The sequence below is a fragment of the Echiichthys vipera genome (assembly GCF_963691815.1).
Source record: "Echiichthys vipera genome assembly, chromosome: 13".
In the NCBI taxonomy this organism is placed as follows: domain Eukaryota; kingdom Metazoa; phylum Chordata; class Actinopteri; order Perciformes; family Trachinidae; genus Echiichthys; species Echiichthys vipera.
In genome coordinates, this window is record NC_139838.1 from 15077298 (window position 1) to 15097435 (window position 20138).

At 41.4% G+C, this 20138-nt stretch overlaps 1 protein-coding gene across 1 annotated transcript; it reads right to left on the reverse strand.

Annotated features, from left to right (window-relative positions):
* Positions 1–1400: 1400 nt before the first annotated feature.
* Positions 1401–18842, reverse strand: LOC310955362 (copine-4; the record flags this gene model as incomplete). Its single annotated transcript, XM_083925175.1, has 14 exons — positions 18807–18842; positions 16034–16105; positions 15622–15696; positions 14742–14825; positions 14546–14635; positions 12327–12425; positions 11088–11174; positions 9684–9743; positions 9456–9589; positions 9257–9311; positions 8982–9033; positions 7978–8111; positions 7342–7578; positions 1401–1532 (listed from the first exon to the last, which is right to left on the reverse strand). Exons 1-14 carry the CDS (start codon positions 18825–18827, stop codon positions 1401–1403), a joined length of 1332 nt encoding a protein of 443 aa, XP_083781301.1. The 5' UTR covers positions 18828–18842.
* Between the last annotated feature and the right edge of the window lie 1296 nt (positions 18843–20138).

A 20138-nucleotide genomic window follows, 5' to 3' on the forward strand; every position in this document is an offset into this window, starting at 1 on the left:
TATATGGAGATTTGTGAGATAATTAGTTCTTGCATTTTAATGTCCATCTGGGAGACAGAGAGTGATGTTGTGGATAAAGGTGACAAAACAAATTCTTGAAACTACCACACGTACTTTCTTTACACTCAAAAATAATAATGCTGGTTCACAGGATTGTCCATGAGAGGGAGGTGTGTGATCACCAACCTCAGTGCAGATCTGTGTATACAAATAGTCAGCATATTCAGAAGCAAAAAGCAAAACAGAAGCTCACGGAATGGAGAAAAAAATAATAAACTAACAGTCTGCCAGGCTCTTTGTAATTCTAGATGAGATCTGCACTCTGCGTGCCTGAAAACACACACACAAAGTGTTTTGGTTGTGTCTGTAGGAGGTAGTTACACTAAATTTCTAGCCTCATTTCTAACCCAAAATCTTTACCAACACCAAGTCTTAATCTGAAAATTTAATTAGAATTTATTTTTGTTCCCGAAATGGAGGCAAGTCCCGCTTTTGCAACAGTTTAAACACGTCTATGTACCCACAACATATTTAATACAAGTACACAGGCACACAAACTTCTGATCACACTAAAATGAGAAAAACAAAATGTCTTTATTATAATCAACATGCAGAATACAGGAGAGAAAAACAGTTTTCAGCTCACAGATGAGTATCTACCACATACGCTTTGCTATCCTCCGAAAACTCTTTACAATGTAAGAAGGTTATTAAGAAATTGTTACAATTATTCAATTGCTTGTTTCCATTTAGCAAAATCTCAAACAAATCTGTAGAAAAGAACCCAAGACAACCCTGAATGTCACTCAAATGACAGAGATACTTTATTTCATAACTAGCAAGCGGGTACTGGAGATTGGATATTAGCAGGGGCTGAATTATTCATGCATTTATGCAGTACACTAACGGGGACACTACCACTGCCATAAATAACATTTGCATCTAATTCTAAGCATTTCTAGCTATGAAATCACATAGTTTAGCTTTACTATCCACAGATCTTAGGGGTTATGTACTTGCTAGTTATCCCAATAAGGTAGGAGTGTCATTTATTTGGGTGGGCTATGGTCTGAGTCTGCATGCTGGTTCATAAGACTGCTCTTATTTCTATAAACATCTTTAAGATATACAAGTAGATAGTAATAATTTCCCAGGTGATGCCATTGTGGCCAAACATGCAATAATCACCAGTGGAGTAGTTCAAATTGTTTCACCAGAACAAGCTAATTCTCAGAGCTAGACTACTCTATGGAGTATGTAATATGGTAATGTGTACTTGTTTTTTTGTGTTGTGTGCTTATTTTTCCCATGTGTATATGTATCATACAGTACATCGATGTATACATATGATATACATATGTGTGTGTGTGTTTGAGTGTATGTTTGCATGTAGTCCATTGTCAGGGGCTGAAGGTTCGTGTGGACTCATAATCCGACATACACTTGGGTTTGATGCCTTTAGCGTTGTAGTAATCCACCACCTGGTTAGGGACTTCTGCCAAAACACTCTTAGCCAGTGCAGCTGGGGAGGCCTGGAAACATGGAGACAGACAGAGTGAGAGAGGAAGAAGAGGGAGGTCACAAATACACACATCACCAGCAGTGCTAGATTCTATACTAAAATGTATTGTTGCACAGATGCTGTCAAATGTCTGGACTAGTGAGACTGATGTGATCAGACAAGCCCATTTGACAACCTCAAAACATCCCTGCTTTCATCTTTTTGTCCTCTAGAGTCATAGCTTGGCTTCTATATATGTGCTCAACAAAATAGCAGAGGATTTAAAATACATAAGACCATGTCTATTCATAAAAAACGATGTATGAAAGAACACTCTTCACACTATGCAAAAGTAAATGATTATGTAAATCAATGCTGGGTGCAGTGTATGCTGTATGAGTTAACTAATGGAAAGTAGCCCATGTGGGTTTGTGTACTATTTGGCTATTATTTGAAAAAAATTGCAATTCCAATTTTGATAGGAGGACAAAGGTTTGTCATAAGTATTTCCAGGGTGAAAATTTAAAGGAAAAATAAGTAGGATTTTTCTTTTTAGACTACAATCCCAATTAACATGAAGTTGGGAAGTTGTGTAGAACATAAATAAAAACAGAATACAATAATTTGCATATACTTTTCAACCTATGTCCAATTCAATGCACTACAAAGACACAATATTTAATGTTTACACTGAAAAACCTTATTGTTTTTTAGCAAATATTCACTCATTATGTTTAAGAACAACTTTTCTCAACATACAGTTACAAGGAATTTAGGGATTTCATCATCTACAGTCCATATTATCAGAAAAATCTCTGCACATAAGTGGCAAGGCCAAAAACCAACACTGAATGCCTGTGACCTTCGATCCCTCAGACGGCAGTGCATTAAAAACTGACATAATTCTGTAGAGGATATTACCCCGTGGGCTCAGGAACACTTCGGAAAACCATTGCCAGTTAACACAATTAATCCCTACATCAACAAGTGCAAGTTAAAACTCTTCCATGCTAAGCAAAAGCCATGTATCCACAACACCCAGAAACGCAACCAGCTTCTCTGGGCCTGAGCTCATCTGAGATGGACTGACGCGAAGTGGAAGAGTGTGCTGTGGTCTGACGAGTCCACATTTCAAATTGTTTTGGGAAATCATGGACATCGTGGCCTCTGGGCCAAAGAGGAAAAGGAGTGTTATCAGTGCTTCTTTCAAAAGCAAGCAGCTGTGATGGTACTGGGTAGTGCCCATGGCATCATGGGTAACTTGCACATCTGTGGAGGCACCATTAATGCTGAAAGGTACATACAGGTTTTAGAGCAACATATGCTGCCATCCAAGCTAGGTCATTTTCAGGTCCCTGCTTATTTCAGCAAGACAATGCCAAGCCACAATCTGCATGTGTTTCAGCAGCGTGGCTTCATAGTAAAGCCGTCCAGACCTGTCTCCCATTGAAAATGTATGCCGCATTATGAAGCGCAAAATACGACAACTGAAGTTGTACATCAAGCAAGAATGGGAAAGAACTCCACATACAAAGCATCAACTATTAGTGTCCTCAGTTCCCAAATGCTTATTGAGGGTTGTTAAAAGGAAAGGTGGTGTAACACAGCGGTAAACATGCTCCTGTCCCAGATGTTACAGGCATGAAATTCAAAATGAGTGGATTTTTTTTACAATAAAAATAAAGTTTATCAGTTTGAACATTAAACATCTTGTCTTTGTAGTGTATTCAGTTGAATATAGATTGAAAAGTATTTTCAAATCATTGTATTCTGTTTTTATTTACGTTTTACACAACATCCCAACTTCATGTGAATTGGGGTTGTACAAAAATATTACCACCAATCATCGTTTGGTTTGAGTTGGTGTCTGTATCTGCATTGTTTCTTCCTTCTGCCTGTATGTGGAATGGTTTTGGAATGGTGGGGCCTCACAGCACGAGGGCTCCCGGTTCGAATCCCGGCTGGGGCCCTTCTGTGAGGAGTTTGTATGTTCTTCTGGGTTCTCTGGCTCCCTCCCAAAGAAATGCACGTGTTAGGTTAATTGATGAATCTAAATTGCCCGTAGATGTGACTGGTTGTCCGTCTTTCTTTGCGATAGACTGGCGTCCTGTCCAGGGTGTACCCCGCCTCATGCAACCCCGATAGGTTGAAGATGGATAGATGTGTTCGGGACACTTCCGCACATCAATTTCTCTAAAAGGGTAGCGACCAGGTGCCAGATAGACTATGATAAGCACAAATCCGAAACACACCTTTGATTAAAAACAAGGGTGAAATGGGGCTGGCTTTCACCCCTTGATGAACACCGGTAATCCTTGTTGAGTCATGGAAAAGGGTCTAACTTTGGATGTGGTGTGAACAAACTGCAACCGACAAAATATTCTGCCTTTAAGGCTCATAATATTCATGGGAAGGGTATATTTTCCTAACAGGAACTATACCACAGCCAATAAAATAACAGTTTATTTAACTGACACTTAATACTGAATTACAAATGCATTCTCCATGACATCATTAATGGGAGCGATAGCCAAGATGCATGTGATAAAATGGAAATCATTCTCAGTCAAGTGTTCTTTTTATTCCATTCTATTTATCTAGATTTAGTGTAATGGGAGGAGGGTTGGTTGGTGTGTGTGGTTCAACACTCATTTATTTCTTATATGTCTATATACTCAACTTTTTTCCTGTTTGCTTATTAAAAATAAAAATATTATAAACGTACAGTGAAAGTATAAAATATTCAGATACTGCTAAAACACGAAAAAAACTCTACTTACATTCCATACTGACACACACACACACACACATACACACACAGACACACACACACACACACACACACACACACACACACACACACACACACACACACACAGACACACACACACACATCATTACGCACAGGGCAGTCACTCGTCTGCGTAAAGACACACATGCTCCCACGCCTTGCACAAGTCAGAGAGTCTGTCGTACTCCGTCTCACATAATTCCCCGAGACAATGCACCATCAAAGTGCACCCACCCCAACTCCACTTCTTCTTCCTCCTCTCATTTCCACCCTCCCCTCCGCTCTCTCTCCCCTTCTCCTATCTACCTGTTATCCCCCACTCTGCCTGTCTCACACCAGCTCCGTCCTGCTAATCCCTTCTGAAAAGAAACGACAGAGCAGAAAATCACCTCTCCACCTCTGTCACACACTCCCTCGCTCCCTTTTGTCTTTAGCTCCGGTCTTCTAGTGACCCCCCCTCCAGCACCAGCACCAGCATCCCCACTACTGATCTCTCGTGCAGCACCTCCCTCTTCTGTTCCTGCAGATTTAGTCCTTACAGCTCCTCTACGACTGTCTCTATGTTTAGTTTTAGGTAACTACTCTTTCTTACATTCTCCCACCTCTCTTTCTGTTTAGCTGGGATGTAATTAGTTGATTTCTCAACCTGTCACAGACCAAACTCACCATAACAGACCCAGCCAAACCGTCAAAGTCAGGAAAAATTATTGCCGCCAGAGAGACGTACACACAAACACGGATGCACGCATACACACACACGCAGTAAGAAGATAGCTGATGTGTTTTGACGAGTGCGACAAGCATATTACGCCCACACCCGTTACCCCCGGAATACAGGAATACACACACACGCAAACGCACACGCACACGCACACACAGCTGAAGTGGAAGTCTCTAAATGCTGTTACTTTGTCTCCCCAAAGTCTGTCCTTGACTTACATCATGGCTCTGTATTAAACCTTGACTTTTTTAAGGAACGACAGAGAATTTCTCACATTTCCATATGTTTCCTTAAACCAGGGGTCAGCAATGAAGTTCAGCTACAGGCCAGTTTTTTCAGCATGTTTACTGGGGAGCTGATGATTAACAGGCATGGTGGGGGTCTACATGTTTTCAATAGGTTTTGTTTGTTTACAGTTATTACGTTTTAGGATTGTATGGCAGGTGTCATTTTCATCATAAGGGCTCAGAGCCATAGAAATCTGGCCAATCAGTGTCTGCTACTTCTCCTGACCGACTGGCAGCCCTTGACAGACAGATGGTTCATGCAATCACTTGCCAGGTATATTTTGAAAGTGCCTGCCTTTTTGCAAATAGTCTGCAATGATGTCGTCTCACATGGTTATGTGTAACGAACCATCTGACAAGTCAGATTGAACTTTTGCCCACCATTGCTCTACACTGGAGATCAAAATTAGAGAACAAAGTTTAAATACTTGATTTATTCTGAAATAGTGTTATTTTTGATGTTCCAGAATTTAATGTATATCTGCTGTGGCTATATTACTGCTGTACTAGCTTGTTTTTTTCTAAGTAACCAAGGCACTTCAACAAAAATCTTTATTTTGTGAAAAAAAACAATGAGGAAAATGAACAGTAATCACTGTGTCAGAAGAGGAGATTTAAAGAATGTTTTCTGATGGCTACAGGATTAAAAAATGAATAGGAAGTGTAGAAGCCACAGCTTTGAATGACTTCAGCACATCTGCGCCCAAAGGACATCACTAGTTTCTCACACAGCTCTGGTTTGATCTGGGTCCATTCTTCTTCAGTCTCTTCCACAATTCGGTAACTGTAGTGGGTTTCTTACCCATAACTTTGTCGCCAAGGATTTTTGCGGGCTGACTGGGAGACAGTGAAGAAATTGTATGTTGCTGAAGGCGGTTCACATAAACATTTGTACAAGAGGCCGAACTCCTGCTGCAGAAAACATCACCCAAACCATGTCATGACAATTCTAAAGTTCAATGTATTTGACTGAACCCAAAGTATTTTAAGAAGTCAGTTCAATTTGGAGGATGAAGTGTCAGAGTCCAGATCTAAACTTCTGGAAAATCCTTGCCGACAAAGTAATGGCTAAGAAACCCACTACAGTTACTGAACTGTGAAAGTGACTGCAAGAAGAATGACCCAGATCAAACCAGAGCAGTGTGAGAAACTAGTGATGTCCTGTGGGCGCAGATGTGCTGAAATCAAAGCAAGGGCCTCTATACTTCCTGTTCATTTCTGAATCATATAGCCCGAAGAAAACATTGTTTAAATCTTCTCTTCTGACACAGTTGTTACTGTTCTCTAATTTTGCTAACTGTTTTTTTTTTCTTCACAAAATAAAGGTTTTTGTTGAAGTGCCTTGCTTATTTAAAAAAAAACATAGTACACCAGTGGTATAGCCACAGCGGGTATTCTATCAAATTCTTAGCTCTAAAAAATAACAATACTTCAGAATAATTCAAGTATTAATAATTTGCTCTCTAATAAGATCTACAGTGTATATGATACATTTGCTTGTTTACTCTGAAGCTGAAAAAAGATTAAAAAGTTGTAGAAAAGTAAAAACAACAAATGAATATATATTTCAGTAAGAACCTCAGGTGTTGTTCCAGCGACCATACTGAACATTTTAAAGCAGCACTTAGACCCACTTAGAGACTTTTTAAAAGACTGTGGCCTTGATGTGAAAACATTTTTATGACTAGATTCTCTTTTATAACCTTACATTTCGTATGCCCTTGATGTTGTTATTCAGCTTGAGAAAGCTCTCAAGGTTTTGAAGTAAGCAGCTACGTATCCACTATGGTTGTACTGGCTGGAAAGAAGTTACCACACTAGTTTAAAAAATAGCCGGAAAACAGCACTTAGTGCAAAATCATGTTAAGAAAAACTCATTCTGCTGCATTATAATATACAGTGCCCCATTTGTATATGTCTTGATGTTGCCTGACCTCCCTGGAGAATTATTCTCATTTTCTGCCTGGAATGCATTTATGGTCTCTATGACTCAAGACTCCTTTCCCTCGCCCCTTTACCTCTCCTCCAAGCTGCCACTCACGTGTTTGAAGTCCTTAAAGGGGACGAACTGGACGATGTCGCGGAGGACGGGCTCGCCCTTTGGTGAACGGAGGATCCCATCGTCCCCGTCCAATATCTGCATGTCTGTGAAGTCTGCGTTGCCCACGCCGACAATGATGACCGACATGGGCAGGTGGGAGGCGTGCACTATGGCCTCCCGTGTGTCCGCCATATCTGTGATGACACCGTCTGTCAGGATCAGCAGGATGAAGTATTCCTGGTGGAGGGGAGAAAGTTGTGGGTGGAAGGGAGGCAGGATGTGGCGAGGGAGGAATAGATGTTCGATAAATTTTATGTTTTAAAAGTGGCTTCTTGTCAAGGGCTAATTTGAATAAAACTCATTCTAATCCACTAGAGAGCCAGAGAGAAGCGGGAGGCATTAAGGCAGAGAGGAATTTGTGCTGTAAAATTTATGCCTGGAATTAAATTAATATCAATCCCTCCCTCCTTCTTTTCAATGCATCAGTTTCTGCTCGCCTTTGTCCCATCTTTCTTTTCATTGCCATTTGTCTTTCCCTTGTCTCCCTGTGTGCCAGTGCAAACAGCAACAGTCACAACAACAGGAACAAAATGGATCAGACTTTTTTAAATTTATTTTTTACTCTTTCCCTCTCACCATGGCCTCTTTGGTGTGCATCTCCTCGGAGGCAGACGAGGCCACTTTCTGAATGATTGGGGCGATGTTGGTTGGCCCGTAGAGCTGGATCTTAGGGAGGCAATTCTGGTAGGCCTCCACTACGCCTTGGATCCCTGCAACACACACACGCACACAGGTTCTTTTGCCACTTATTTAATTGTCTTCCTGTCCTGCACTGACCTGCCAAGGTCAAAGATCCTGTACTTGCAAAAGTACCTGCCACAATAAATCAGACTGTGCGCATGTGATTGTACTTTGAAGTGACTGGGGGATTTTTCAAAAAGCATTCCTATATACTACACACACACACACACACACACACACACACACACACACACACACACACACACACACACACACACACACACACACACACACACACACACACACACACACACACACACATACACACACACACACACACACACACACACACACACACACACACACACACACACACACACACACACACACACACACACACACACACACACACACACACACACACACACACACACACACCTTCACGGCAGGAATGCAGCTATGTGGTGGAGAAGAGCGCAACATCCCATTTCACACACACAGATTAGTGTTGTTTTCTCTGCATCTTAGAGTCTGAAATACTTGCAGCATAGTGACAAATCTCTTAGCTGCATGTGTGTGTTTAACTGTGTGTATTTCTATGTGTGAGGGGTAAAGAAAAGGGGGAGAGATATAGAGGGAGAAATATGTAACTGACAGATAGCAAGAGATGAGACGTGCAGCAGTGACAGGACTGTTTTGGTCCTGTGGTGCATAAATAAAAGTTTCAAGAAGTAAATGAAGTGAAGAGTGTGTGTGTGTGTGTGTGTGTGTGTGTGTGTGTGTGTGTGTGTGTGTGTGTGTGTGTGTGTGTGTGTGTGTGTGTGTGTGTGTGTGTCTGTGTGTGTGTGTGTGTGTGTGTGTGTGTGTGTGTGAGTGTGTGTGTTCGTTTAATAACTCACCAGCACATTCCGGATTGTCCTCGTCAAAGTTCACGGCGAAATCGTGTGAAACCTTGTGGGGCAGAGAGAGAGAACACAGGGCCGTTTAGCGCGAGTTAAACCGAACACTCAGCACAACGCGTTCAGTCCAATTTATAGTTTGGCATATGCATTCGCTTTTTATGTTGATTAAAAGCAAGCTGTGCCTCCTATAACAGATCTAAAATCTAAGTCTAAAGTAAGCAGTAACTCCCCTGCTACTGTGAGCACACATATACACATCCCAGATGTCCTACCTTGAAGTCAGGGGGTATCAGTGCTCCGAAACCAAACGCAGGGAACATTTTATCACTAGAGAAAGAGAAAAGCTCATAATTCACTGACAACGATGGAGAAAGGTACACAGACAAGGACAAGTAATGTACAAAAACGTGCGTGTTGGTGTGTGCATGCGTACGTGTGTAGCTAAATGATGATTGATGAAGGGGTTTCTACCTGTCATAGTCTTGGCAAATCTCTCCTACAGCTACCAGGGCTTTGAGGTACTCATTGGGCTGGTAGGGGTGGATGTAGTGGAGGGAGCAGCTGTTTCTGGGGTCTCCATTGGATGCTGTGAAGTCTATTGCCACCTGAGACAGAAACACACACATAACATGAGTGAGCATGGACAGACAATGACATGCTGCTATAAATATTGAGGAGATTATAGGTGACAAAACTTACTGTGAACTGAATTTGGCAGCCTCCCATGATGTAATCCAGGAAGGAATACATTTTGATGATCTGTCAGACGAGGAAGGGGGGTGTGTGTGTTGAGATTTATGGATGTCATGGATTCAAGATAGGATATAACAAAAGCTGAATGAGGTGGATTCAGCTTTACTCAACATTTAGAATCTCAACGTTAGTGCTGAAATAATGAATCGATTAGATAACACAAAAGTAGCTGATAATATTTTTCAGAATTCATTAATAGTTGTAGTTATAAAAATATTCCAAATACTAACTAGTTCCAGTTCAAATTTGAGCATTTGCTGCTTTCTATGCTTTATTTCATTATATATTTAATATCTTTGGTTTTGGACAATAGGTTGGACAAAACCGGAAATTTGAAAACGTAACCTCTGGCGAGATGGGCATTTTTTTTAATTATTATTATTTATTTTTTTTTACAGTTATTTGATATTTAAACAGAAAACAACTAATCAACTCAACAATTAATTAGCAGATTAAAGGTCCCCTGTGGATTTTCTCTCTGCTAGTAGTGCAGTGATTTTCCAGGTGAGTATCTGAGGATGCACATGCATGCAATCACACAGGCAACACACCCATGGTCTCCCATCAATTGACGGTTGGTTGGTGCAGAAATGTGGCCAATAATGTTGCAGGGATGACATATTTCGTTGGCCAACCCGGAGGTTAGCATCGCCCTGGTTCCTTCAACAAAATGCCAATTGGGAATTTTCTATTCGATTCGGGATTATTGCAGAAAATAAACTCTGTACACATTTTGTCCAGTAAGATAATCAGCACAAATAAACACCACTTATGATTATGATTTTTGAAGCGTAAATGCAATCACATAAAGAAGCTAATGTTAGGCTATAAACAAACTACAGGACCACCACTACTGTAGCTTCCAACAGATTTTGTATTTTCTGCGTGATGATGTGCAATGTCCCCAGTGGTCTCTCTTAGGGACTCGTTAGCTACCGCCTTTTTTAAGAGAGCATATAATACAGACGTATTTTTACAGACGAACAAACCATGAAAATAACTTGAGCTTGTGTTAACCAGACCTTATTTCAGGCATATAACCAAAAACCCATTGACTTTGAGACGAGGGAACCAGAGGTGCAGAATGCTAACTCAAGATTAAAATCATTTAAAAAAATCTGCTTTGCAAACGTTGAAATGGCGAGAGGAATGCATTCAAACAAACATACAATGCATTTCGGTGACAAACACTGAATGTAAACATAACTTTTGTTTTTTTATAAGGAAACTCCACAGGGCACCTTTAATCAATAATGAAAACAATCATTATTTGCAGCTCTACTTGACCTCTGAGACTCATGCGGGGAGGGACTGCAGTAATTAGACTGATAGGATATTGTGTTACTTCACCTTACAGTGGTTGATAATGACAACCCCGGAGTTTCGGTAATTCTTCTTCTTCATCTGGTATTTAGGGTTGATGCACTCCCATTGAAGCTGGGCAAACAAACACATTCGTTTCAATGTCATATCAACTGAACCATCTATTTATGGAATAGCTGCTTGTTGAAACCATTCATAGTTTTGAATATAGCACACTGTCACACCACAGTGAGAGGTGTCCTGTCCGGGGTTTTTTGTCTTGTGAAATTCAGGTTTTATTTTGAAAAGTAATCATCCTCTCGTTTCAGGTCACTTGCCCTTCCTTCTGTGTCACCGGTCTGCTGTGTTCCCTGATTACCTGATTGTGTCTACCTGTTTCACCCTCCCTCATGTTTATATAGTCCTCGTCTTCCCCTGTCTTGTTGCCAGAGTACTGTATATCGCCTCCCTTTAGCCACTGCCACAGCCTTCTCTTGTCTCGCTTATATTTCCGTTCCCTTGAGCACTTCTGAAGAAGAGTGATTTTTTTTTTGTTTCTTAAGTTTCTGGTCAGCTTGACTAGCTAGTTAAATTTCAAAGTGCCTTTTGTTTTTCCTCCTCTTTGGAGTGTTTTTGAGTTGTAGTGAAGCATGGTTTTTGTTTTTAGCCTTTTGTTCTTCTCCTTGTGAGTGATTTTCTTTTGTGTAACTTTTCATATAGTTATTCAGATCAGTGTAGTTATTGCCTGATGTCTTTTCCTCCCTCAGGAGTGATTTTCAGTTTGTTTGTTGTTTCTTGCCACGTCTGTTCTCTTTGTTAATTCCTTTGTTCGAACTGACGAGTATAGAGGTTTATAGCCTGTTTATTTATTGCTCTGTCTGCAGAGGTTATCCAGTGTGTCAGAAATAAAGCCTGCATTAATCATTCCCTGACTGCATTTGAGTCCTCATTTTGCCAAGTCATGATACACACACATGTATGTTAGTGTTTGTTAAAGGAGCTGTACTCAACATGGAGAGCATTAATATAGCAGCAAACAAATAATTTCCAATGTAAAAATATAGTGGAGCAATGACGTCCAAAAAATGAAGCCCAGGCTTTTCTGTTCTTTGTATTGTTTATCACCCTGCGGGTTAGATGGTGACCACATATAAATACACATAGGTGTGGTAACCATTTAAAAATGTGTAATGTGACAAAGATCAAGCTATTATCTACCCATTTAAAAACATGTGCAGTGAGTTGTTGTGCAGTTGTTACACTTTCCATCCCTTTGCGTGTGCTCACCTGTTTGCCTTCCTGCTCTGTTCTCATCTCCTTAAAAGTGGTCTGAAACTCCCCAATAAAGTCATGTTTTCCATTGGAGTCCCAGTCCCAGACTGTGCACTGGAACAGACATAAGGAGATACACAAGTGCACACGTTCATTCAGTTAGATCGCAGCTGCAACACTGACACCTAAACACACACACACACTCGTGGCATGCAGGGAAATGCCATGCTGAATGATTGATAAGGCGGTGTTGGTGGGGGGGCAATAGAGCGGTGAAATATTAATCTGAGGATGCTGAGAGGGACGTGGCTTAAGAGGCTGCTTTATGTGTGTGTGTGTGTGTGTGTGAGAGAGAGTGTTTAGGCGTAATAGTTTGTTTCTCTCAAAGGACCCGCCAGACAAGAAAAATGGCCTCAATCACAAGTGAAATGTGCGGGTCAGCGGGCCAAGGCTCAGCACATCATAAAGAAAACAACCCTATAATTTAAAAAGGTGACAAAAGGCACCACTATCAGGGCTGCAGAGTTTGTACAATCAATAATATTCAATAAAAGTGTTCAATAGAGACACTTGTTAACACAGAGAGAGAGAGATCCTAACTTTCACAAAGGTGTAATGGTTGTGAATGAATCATTTTGCTGTCGCGCTCTGCGACCTTCTTAGCTGTGGTTGCCCCAACAACTAGCGATCAGAACCAATTCAACGACCGCTTGATTAAAAACAACAACGAGTAGTAATCCCCTTATTTCCCGGCTCCCACCTAAGCTGACAAGTGCCTGCACCTAAAGTGTGTGTGCCTTTTTTTGATTGTGCTGTATGTGTGCGATCATTTGTGGATTGCATGCACGTCTGTGTTTTTGACAGTTATTATTGTGTGTAAGAGAGCGGGCCTTGCTTCCACTCCAAGTTGCTGAGAGCTGTGCAAGAGAGTAACGAAAGAATGAAGGATCTCCGTTCCATTCACTGCATACTAACTGTTGGAAGGAGAGGGAGAGAGAGAGACCAACAACAGAATGGACGGAAAGGTAGAGAGTTGGAGGAAATGGATAAGGAGCAATAGAAAGCGAGAGACGGACAGACACTGCTGAGGAGGGTTATGCATTTATGCATTGGTCAGTTAAGAGCCCTGTGAAAAGGAAGCACTGGTCTGAATAAAAATCTTGCCCTGCCATATCTCACTATAGCGCTGATGCTTCAAACTGGTAGCCCTGGAAACCATAGCCGATGGTGTACATGTGTGTGAGCCCTTTCTCCTGCTGTCAGGAGTCATGCAGAGTTAAGACTCCTCTGAATATTTAATGAACAAGCTCATGTTTATTCATGGTAAGAATAACTGTGGAGCTGATGTGTGCAGGCCACATCATTCACACACACACACACACACACACACACACACACACACACACACACACACACACACACACACACACACACACACACACACACACACACACACACACACACACACACACACACACACACACACACACACACACACACACACACACACACACACACACACACACACACCTATTTCTAAAGGTGAGAGTTTAGGAGGACCACTGAGCTCTTTCACACCCGCCCGGCTCTTTAAATAACACTTCAGCCATCGGGAGGAGGGCAGGAGAGGCAGCACATGACCTGCACTCAACTCATGACTCGGAGAAGCAAATGGAAGGAGGCAATTGAGCAGTCAGCTTTGTGACTTGCTCACATAGTTCGATTCGGCTTTGGTCATGTGGTACTTTGCTCATGTTTTACAAATCTCATCATTTTGTTTGCTGCCCCAAAAATATCCCCTCGCAAAGAAACACCTGCAGGCCTTTGTGTGCTGTTCGGCCTCTCCCTCTAAATGTGCGTCGTGTCTCCCCTTTGTTCATTTTAAAAGGAGCAGCGTGTATATTTAAATGGGATCTATTGGTTTAAATTGGATATAATGTTCAGAATTATGTTTTCATCAGTGTATGATCACCTGAAACTAATAGTCGTTATGTTTTTGTTAGCTTAGGATGAGCACATTCCCATACATCGAGCCTGCATCCAGCCTGGTGTTCAGTTGGTGGCAATCTGTAACCTCACGGCTAGGTCAGACGCCACACAATTCTACACACTGCTCCTTCGAAGCGAGCTGTAGCCAAGGTTCTGCAAGCTCAGATTTTTGCATTTTAATATTCAAGGTTAAATAAAATGATGTTGCCATTATTAGTACCCGCAAACAATGGTTGAATACTCACCTTTAGCTCCCTATCATGGTCACCACTGCAGAGCGTGTTGAAGGAAACTTTGAAGGATTTCCAAACTGGACTCAGGTTATTCATGACCGTCTGCAGTGCACAACACATCCATTTTTTGTTAATCACAGGCATGAAGCTGAAAACAATTCATCTACTGTATATGTGCGTGTGTGTTTGTGTGTGTGCAAGTAATCACCTCAGTTCTGTGTACAAGCGACTCAGTCCCGTCATCATTTATTCTAAAAATCTCCAAGAATGGGTCTGACTTGCTGAAGAAATCCTTCAGAAGGAATACATGATTGTAAGACATTGCCTCAGAACTGCCTTTGATCACCATGAATCATTCATACACTAACAAAATCATTATTTCATCCTTCTCTTTCTCCCTTTCTTCCACCCAACCTTTTCCTGTCCTCTCCAATTTATCCGCCCCTCTCCTGCTTTCTTCCGTCTTTCCCCTAAGGCACAACTTGTTTGGATTAGTCATCCGTAGCTGTGCGCGTGTTCATGTGGAGGCTGAAAATTAATATAGTTATCTGTGTGTGTGTGAGGAGGTGGGGTGGCTGAGATAGGAGAGGGGTTATTGGGGAGAGGAGGGTGCCCACCTATCTCAGCGGGCCTCCTCTAATGCCAGATTGTACTTTTGGGTATTGTGTGTGAGTTGCTTCATCGCCAATTCCCACAGCCCTACACGCACGCGCACACACACACACACACACACACACACACACACACACACACACACACACACACACACACACACACACACACACACACACACACACACACACACACACACACACACACACACACACACACACACACAAACACACACACACACACACACACACACACACACACACACACACACACACACACACACAATCTCATATCTCTGAGTATTATTTTCTCTCATATCTAAATGAAATCCACAGATTTTTCATCTTCTTGAAAGTGCACGCACACACACACACACACACACACACACATACACACACACACGCACACATACATACATATACACACACACACACACACACACACACACACACACACACACACAGAGTTGCACAAACCTTGTCGTCTAGTTTACGAGCGCTGAAGGAGAGTTCAACGTAATCGTCATTACCAGACAGCTCCTCTGCTGTCACCTTTACGGGGGTGGGGGTGGGGGAGAGAGAGAGAGAGAGAGAGAGAGAGAGAGAGAGAGAGAGAGAGAGAGAGAGAGAGAGAGAGAGAGAGAGAGAGAGAGGGCAGGAAGGAGGTGAAAGAAAATGAGATGGAAATGAGGAACAGGACAGATTGAACAGGCAACATCATCAAATTAATTATCTTCAGAGTGTCTGCAAGAGGTGGTGCGTGTGTGTGTGTGTGTGTATATATGTATGTGTGTGTGTGTGTGTGCGTGTGTGTGTATGTGTGTGCGTGTGCGTGTGCATGTGCGTGTGCGTGTGCATGTGCGTGTGCGTGTGGCAGGCCGTGTCATACCGTTATGGAGGACTTTCCAGAAGTGTTTCCCTGCTTGAGTAGAGCTTTGGTCAGTTTCCTCTGAGAGACGATCTGAAACAGGCAGACTCCACAAAATCAGCGCACATATTCCAGTGTTTCCCCTTGGAAGGACAAGCCTGCCCTGTTAGTGTCACTCCGGTGTCACCTCGCACTTCTCCTTAACGCTAGCATACAGCTGCCTTTTTTACACATCCCATGGACAGAGAGCAGCATGATGGTCAGCCTTTCTCACCACCTGTCAAATGTATTTTTCTCAGGTGTTGTAAACTTGGTTTACTATCTACAGCTCCTGGGATCGTTTTCACCTATTAGCCTACTATATTGGGCCGGCCAGGTGTTAGACAAGATATTACAAGATCACTGACCGCTCGACCAATTATATACTGACCAATACAGTCAGTTAAAAAGCAACTGTTAAGTTGGAAAGAGCTGCAGAGTGAGGTGTTGATTCTCAGTGATCTGCAAGAAAGTTGTATTGAGGGCTAATTACTGCAATGTCTCTGATAACTTGTGTTCTACTACACCACACTTTGACTTAAATGTTTGTATTAAATTCATTATTTGAATGTAATTAAGTATAGTGCACAGATCCTAGTGTATTTTTGTGTTCAGTTTTGATACAAAATTGGTTTGAAAGCTTTAAATATGTTTCATTTTTAAATTAAATATCCTTACAAAAGGAAAACAGACATTCCTTCCGTCCACATTTATTATTTATTAAACCAATGCTGACATATAACTTTTAAGTTTAAATGGTTAACGGAAATGGTTAGCAAACAGTTGCCTATTTACACATCCAAATAACGAATGTCAGACCAATTTTCACTCTCCTTTTGGTTCTGCTTTTGGTCTCAACCAACTCTCAAGAAGAAATATCTTGTGGGGGAAACTCATGTTATCCCTATGGTTTAAGACGGTCCAAAAATATTAGTAAACATGAACAACTCTTCCCCAAATCCAAAAACTAGAGTGTTAAAACTCAAATTTGTGATGTCAAAGTGTGGAACTGCTCCAAACACAATAAATTTGGAAAGATATTTTAGATGACACTGAGAGCCCTCAGGGGAACGTCCTGGGTCTATGTTTCAGAACTCAATAGACTCAAACTTATTTGTGTATTAAAAAGAAAACAAACATAATCAGTCTCCCATTAACTGTCTCTGGAGCAGCTTCAAGTCTGAGAGAGTGTATAGACAAATCTTCAGATATATCGACTGAACTCTCCTAGGCCACAAAAAGAACATATTGGAATTTTTCCTAACTCAGGTGTTGTTATGGTGGTTTAAGCTGAAATATGTTCACCATCTAATCAAAATGACACTTTTAGGACATTCTTGTGTAATCCCTTACATGCTGTTTGAGGTGAAATCACAGACACAATGACACAATGCATCTGTGACATGCCTTTCACCTGGCTACATTCCCCAGTGATGACACCAGTAACTATGGGGTTCCTGCCACTGCACACGCACACACAAAAAAGATCACTAGTCAGTGATCAGATTCACTATTAACAGATCAGTCACCATCACTTATCCCATATGTGCCTCTGGTGTTTTTAATATTGCACTTATATAATGCCGTCTGTTTCATTAAAACATTCTGGCTGAGCTGCAGAGTGTTGCTGTTCAGACCCAGACAAAATGCTGGCAGCATGTTATCCCATTTCAGTAAAGCTCCCTGGCTCTTGCCTTTTGAAATCCCCATCTTCCATGTCAATTATCTCACTTCTCCCAACTATTGTAAAACCACCAGCTTTATGTTGCTGATAGCGTCTCTGACAAAAAGAAGTGGACACAAACACGTTAATACTTTCTGCTTCCTCTTTATTTCCTTCTTCTCAGCGTGACTTAGCTAAAGTAAGCTTATTAATTTGTGATACTGCAATTTCAATTTTCTTCTCGAATGAGCTTGGATACTAAGCGAAGCACGTAAATAAAGCAAATCTTTAAATATTGATTACTGCTACATCATTAAAAAGGTGCAACAACACCATTAGGTGAAGGAAAAAAGGCCATATGTATAAGCATATGCACAGAAATGCTCAAAACATAGCACTGCCAGGGCTTTACATAACTAAGGACTCGAGGATGACAAAAGCTCAGTGTTAGATGAGCCGAACCTCAAGTAAAAAGATCACATTAGGATTCCATTCACGGTTAAAGTTGGCCTCTCTAATCTTAAAGTTGCATTCTCACTCTAATTAAAGCGCACATTACCTGATACAGGCATTCAAAATACCCCACCGAGCTCAGTTAACTTACCTACGAGGGATTATATACTTAAGTTCATATTTCTTACAGGCTGCATACATGCACGCTTAGGTCTCACACAGACTTCCATGCTCTACACTGGTAAACATAGGTTATATACTGGTTAAATGCAATGTGCTAGTTGTAAGTGCATTAACGTATGCACATGAATGCACTCCTGGCATGCATTCACCTGTAAAAGCATGCTCAGATGTGAGTTTAGAACTCACTCGCACCACTTATCTAGAAAGCGACCTTACATGCTGTTTCGTATTTATTCATTTCAGCATAGCATCTGGGAGATGTCTGTTTTATTGAAAAGTGTACAGTGGAGGGAGACAACAGCAAGATCTGTGACATGAAGCCATTACAGTCCAGAAGACTGCTGAAGCTTCTTTTGCTCACCTTAGTGTGTCATGCATGCTTAACTAACCCTGCATATGTCGCATACGCTCCCCCGTTTGGTCGAGCCCTGACCCCTGTCAAAAAGACACACTGACCTGTCCTAAGGTGCACTCCATGGCTCCCAGGAAGTCAGCGTCACGAAGGCCATTGTTGCCAGAGCTGATGTCATGAAGTTCAAAGCGGAGCCTCTGGACCTCCTCAAAGTAGTAATCCACCAGGAAGATCTTGGAGAAGACTGGGCTGCTACTGCTGCGGATTACCTCTGTGCGGTCCACCTGCAAATACATGGGCATGCAGATGCGCAGAGGCATGGGTGCATGGACACACACACACACACACACACACACACACACACACACACACACACACACACACACACACACACACACACACACACACACACACACACACACACACACACACACACACACACACACACACACACACACACACACACACACACACACACACACACATTAATCCTTGTACGTAATACATTCTTGGCATTTGGTAGGTGGAAATGCTATGAGAAATAATATAATAATAAACCTAAACTGTCAAATTGATTTTCATTATTTATTTATTCATGACTTATTCGTGACTTAGAGACTTTGTGCTTCATTACTTCTTATGTCCGATTAAATATAAATGAATGAACGGGTTTACAATGTTGTTGTTATTTTGTTGATATATTAACATATTAATCTGTGGACTCTCTTATTAATCATTGCTTCTATTGCTAAAAGAACCATTTCCAAATACCTAATGACAAACAACACAATCTTGCTTTTCAGACATTATATATCAACATCTTTAAAAATGTTTTGTACAAGTATATTTTTCATATAAAGGTCTGGTTATGTGAAGTGATGTTTCACAACACTGGATTATTTTGTTGTTGGCAGATTGACTTTAAATTGAGTTTTTCATGGTCTTTCCAAAGTGGACTGAAGTATGAAGATTTCATTCAACATCCAACACACAGCCTCTCCTGACTGATTGTGAACTCCAGCAGACTTTTCAGCATCACAGCAATTACCACAAATAGCAATTACCACGTTGTTTACACGTATCAATTTGAGGACTGGGAATATGGATTTTTTTTTTTGATGGCTAAAATCACACAAGCTATTTGACGACACAAAGAAGTGACCATAGTTGTGTAACATTGATCTCCAATTTTCTTTTCTCTAACTGCCTGATGTGCAGAAAGGAATAGAAAGTCGAACAAAAGTCTGGCTTAGCGCTGCCAACAAAACCTATCCAACGCTATCAGCAGCGACAGGGTCCCTTATATTGTTGATAACCTTTGGCATACACACACACACACACACACACACACACACACACACACACACACACACACACACACACACACAAACAGAAGTGAATGGCACACCCGTAGACTGAGTGAACGCAAACACAAA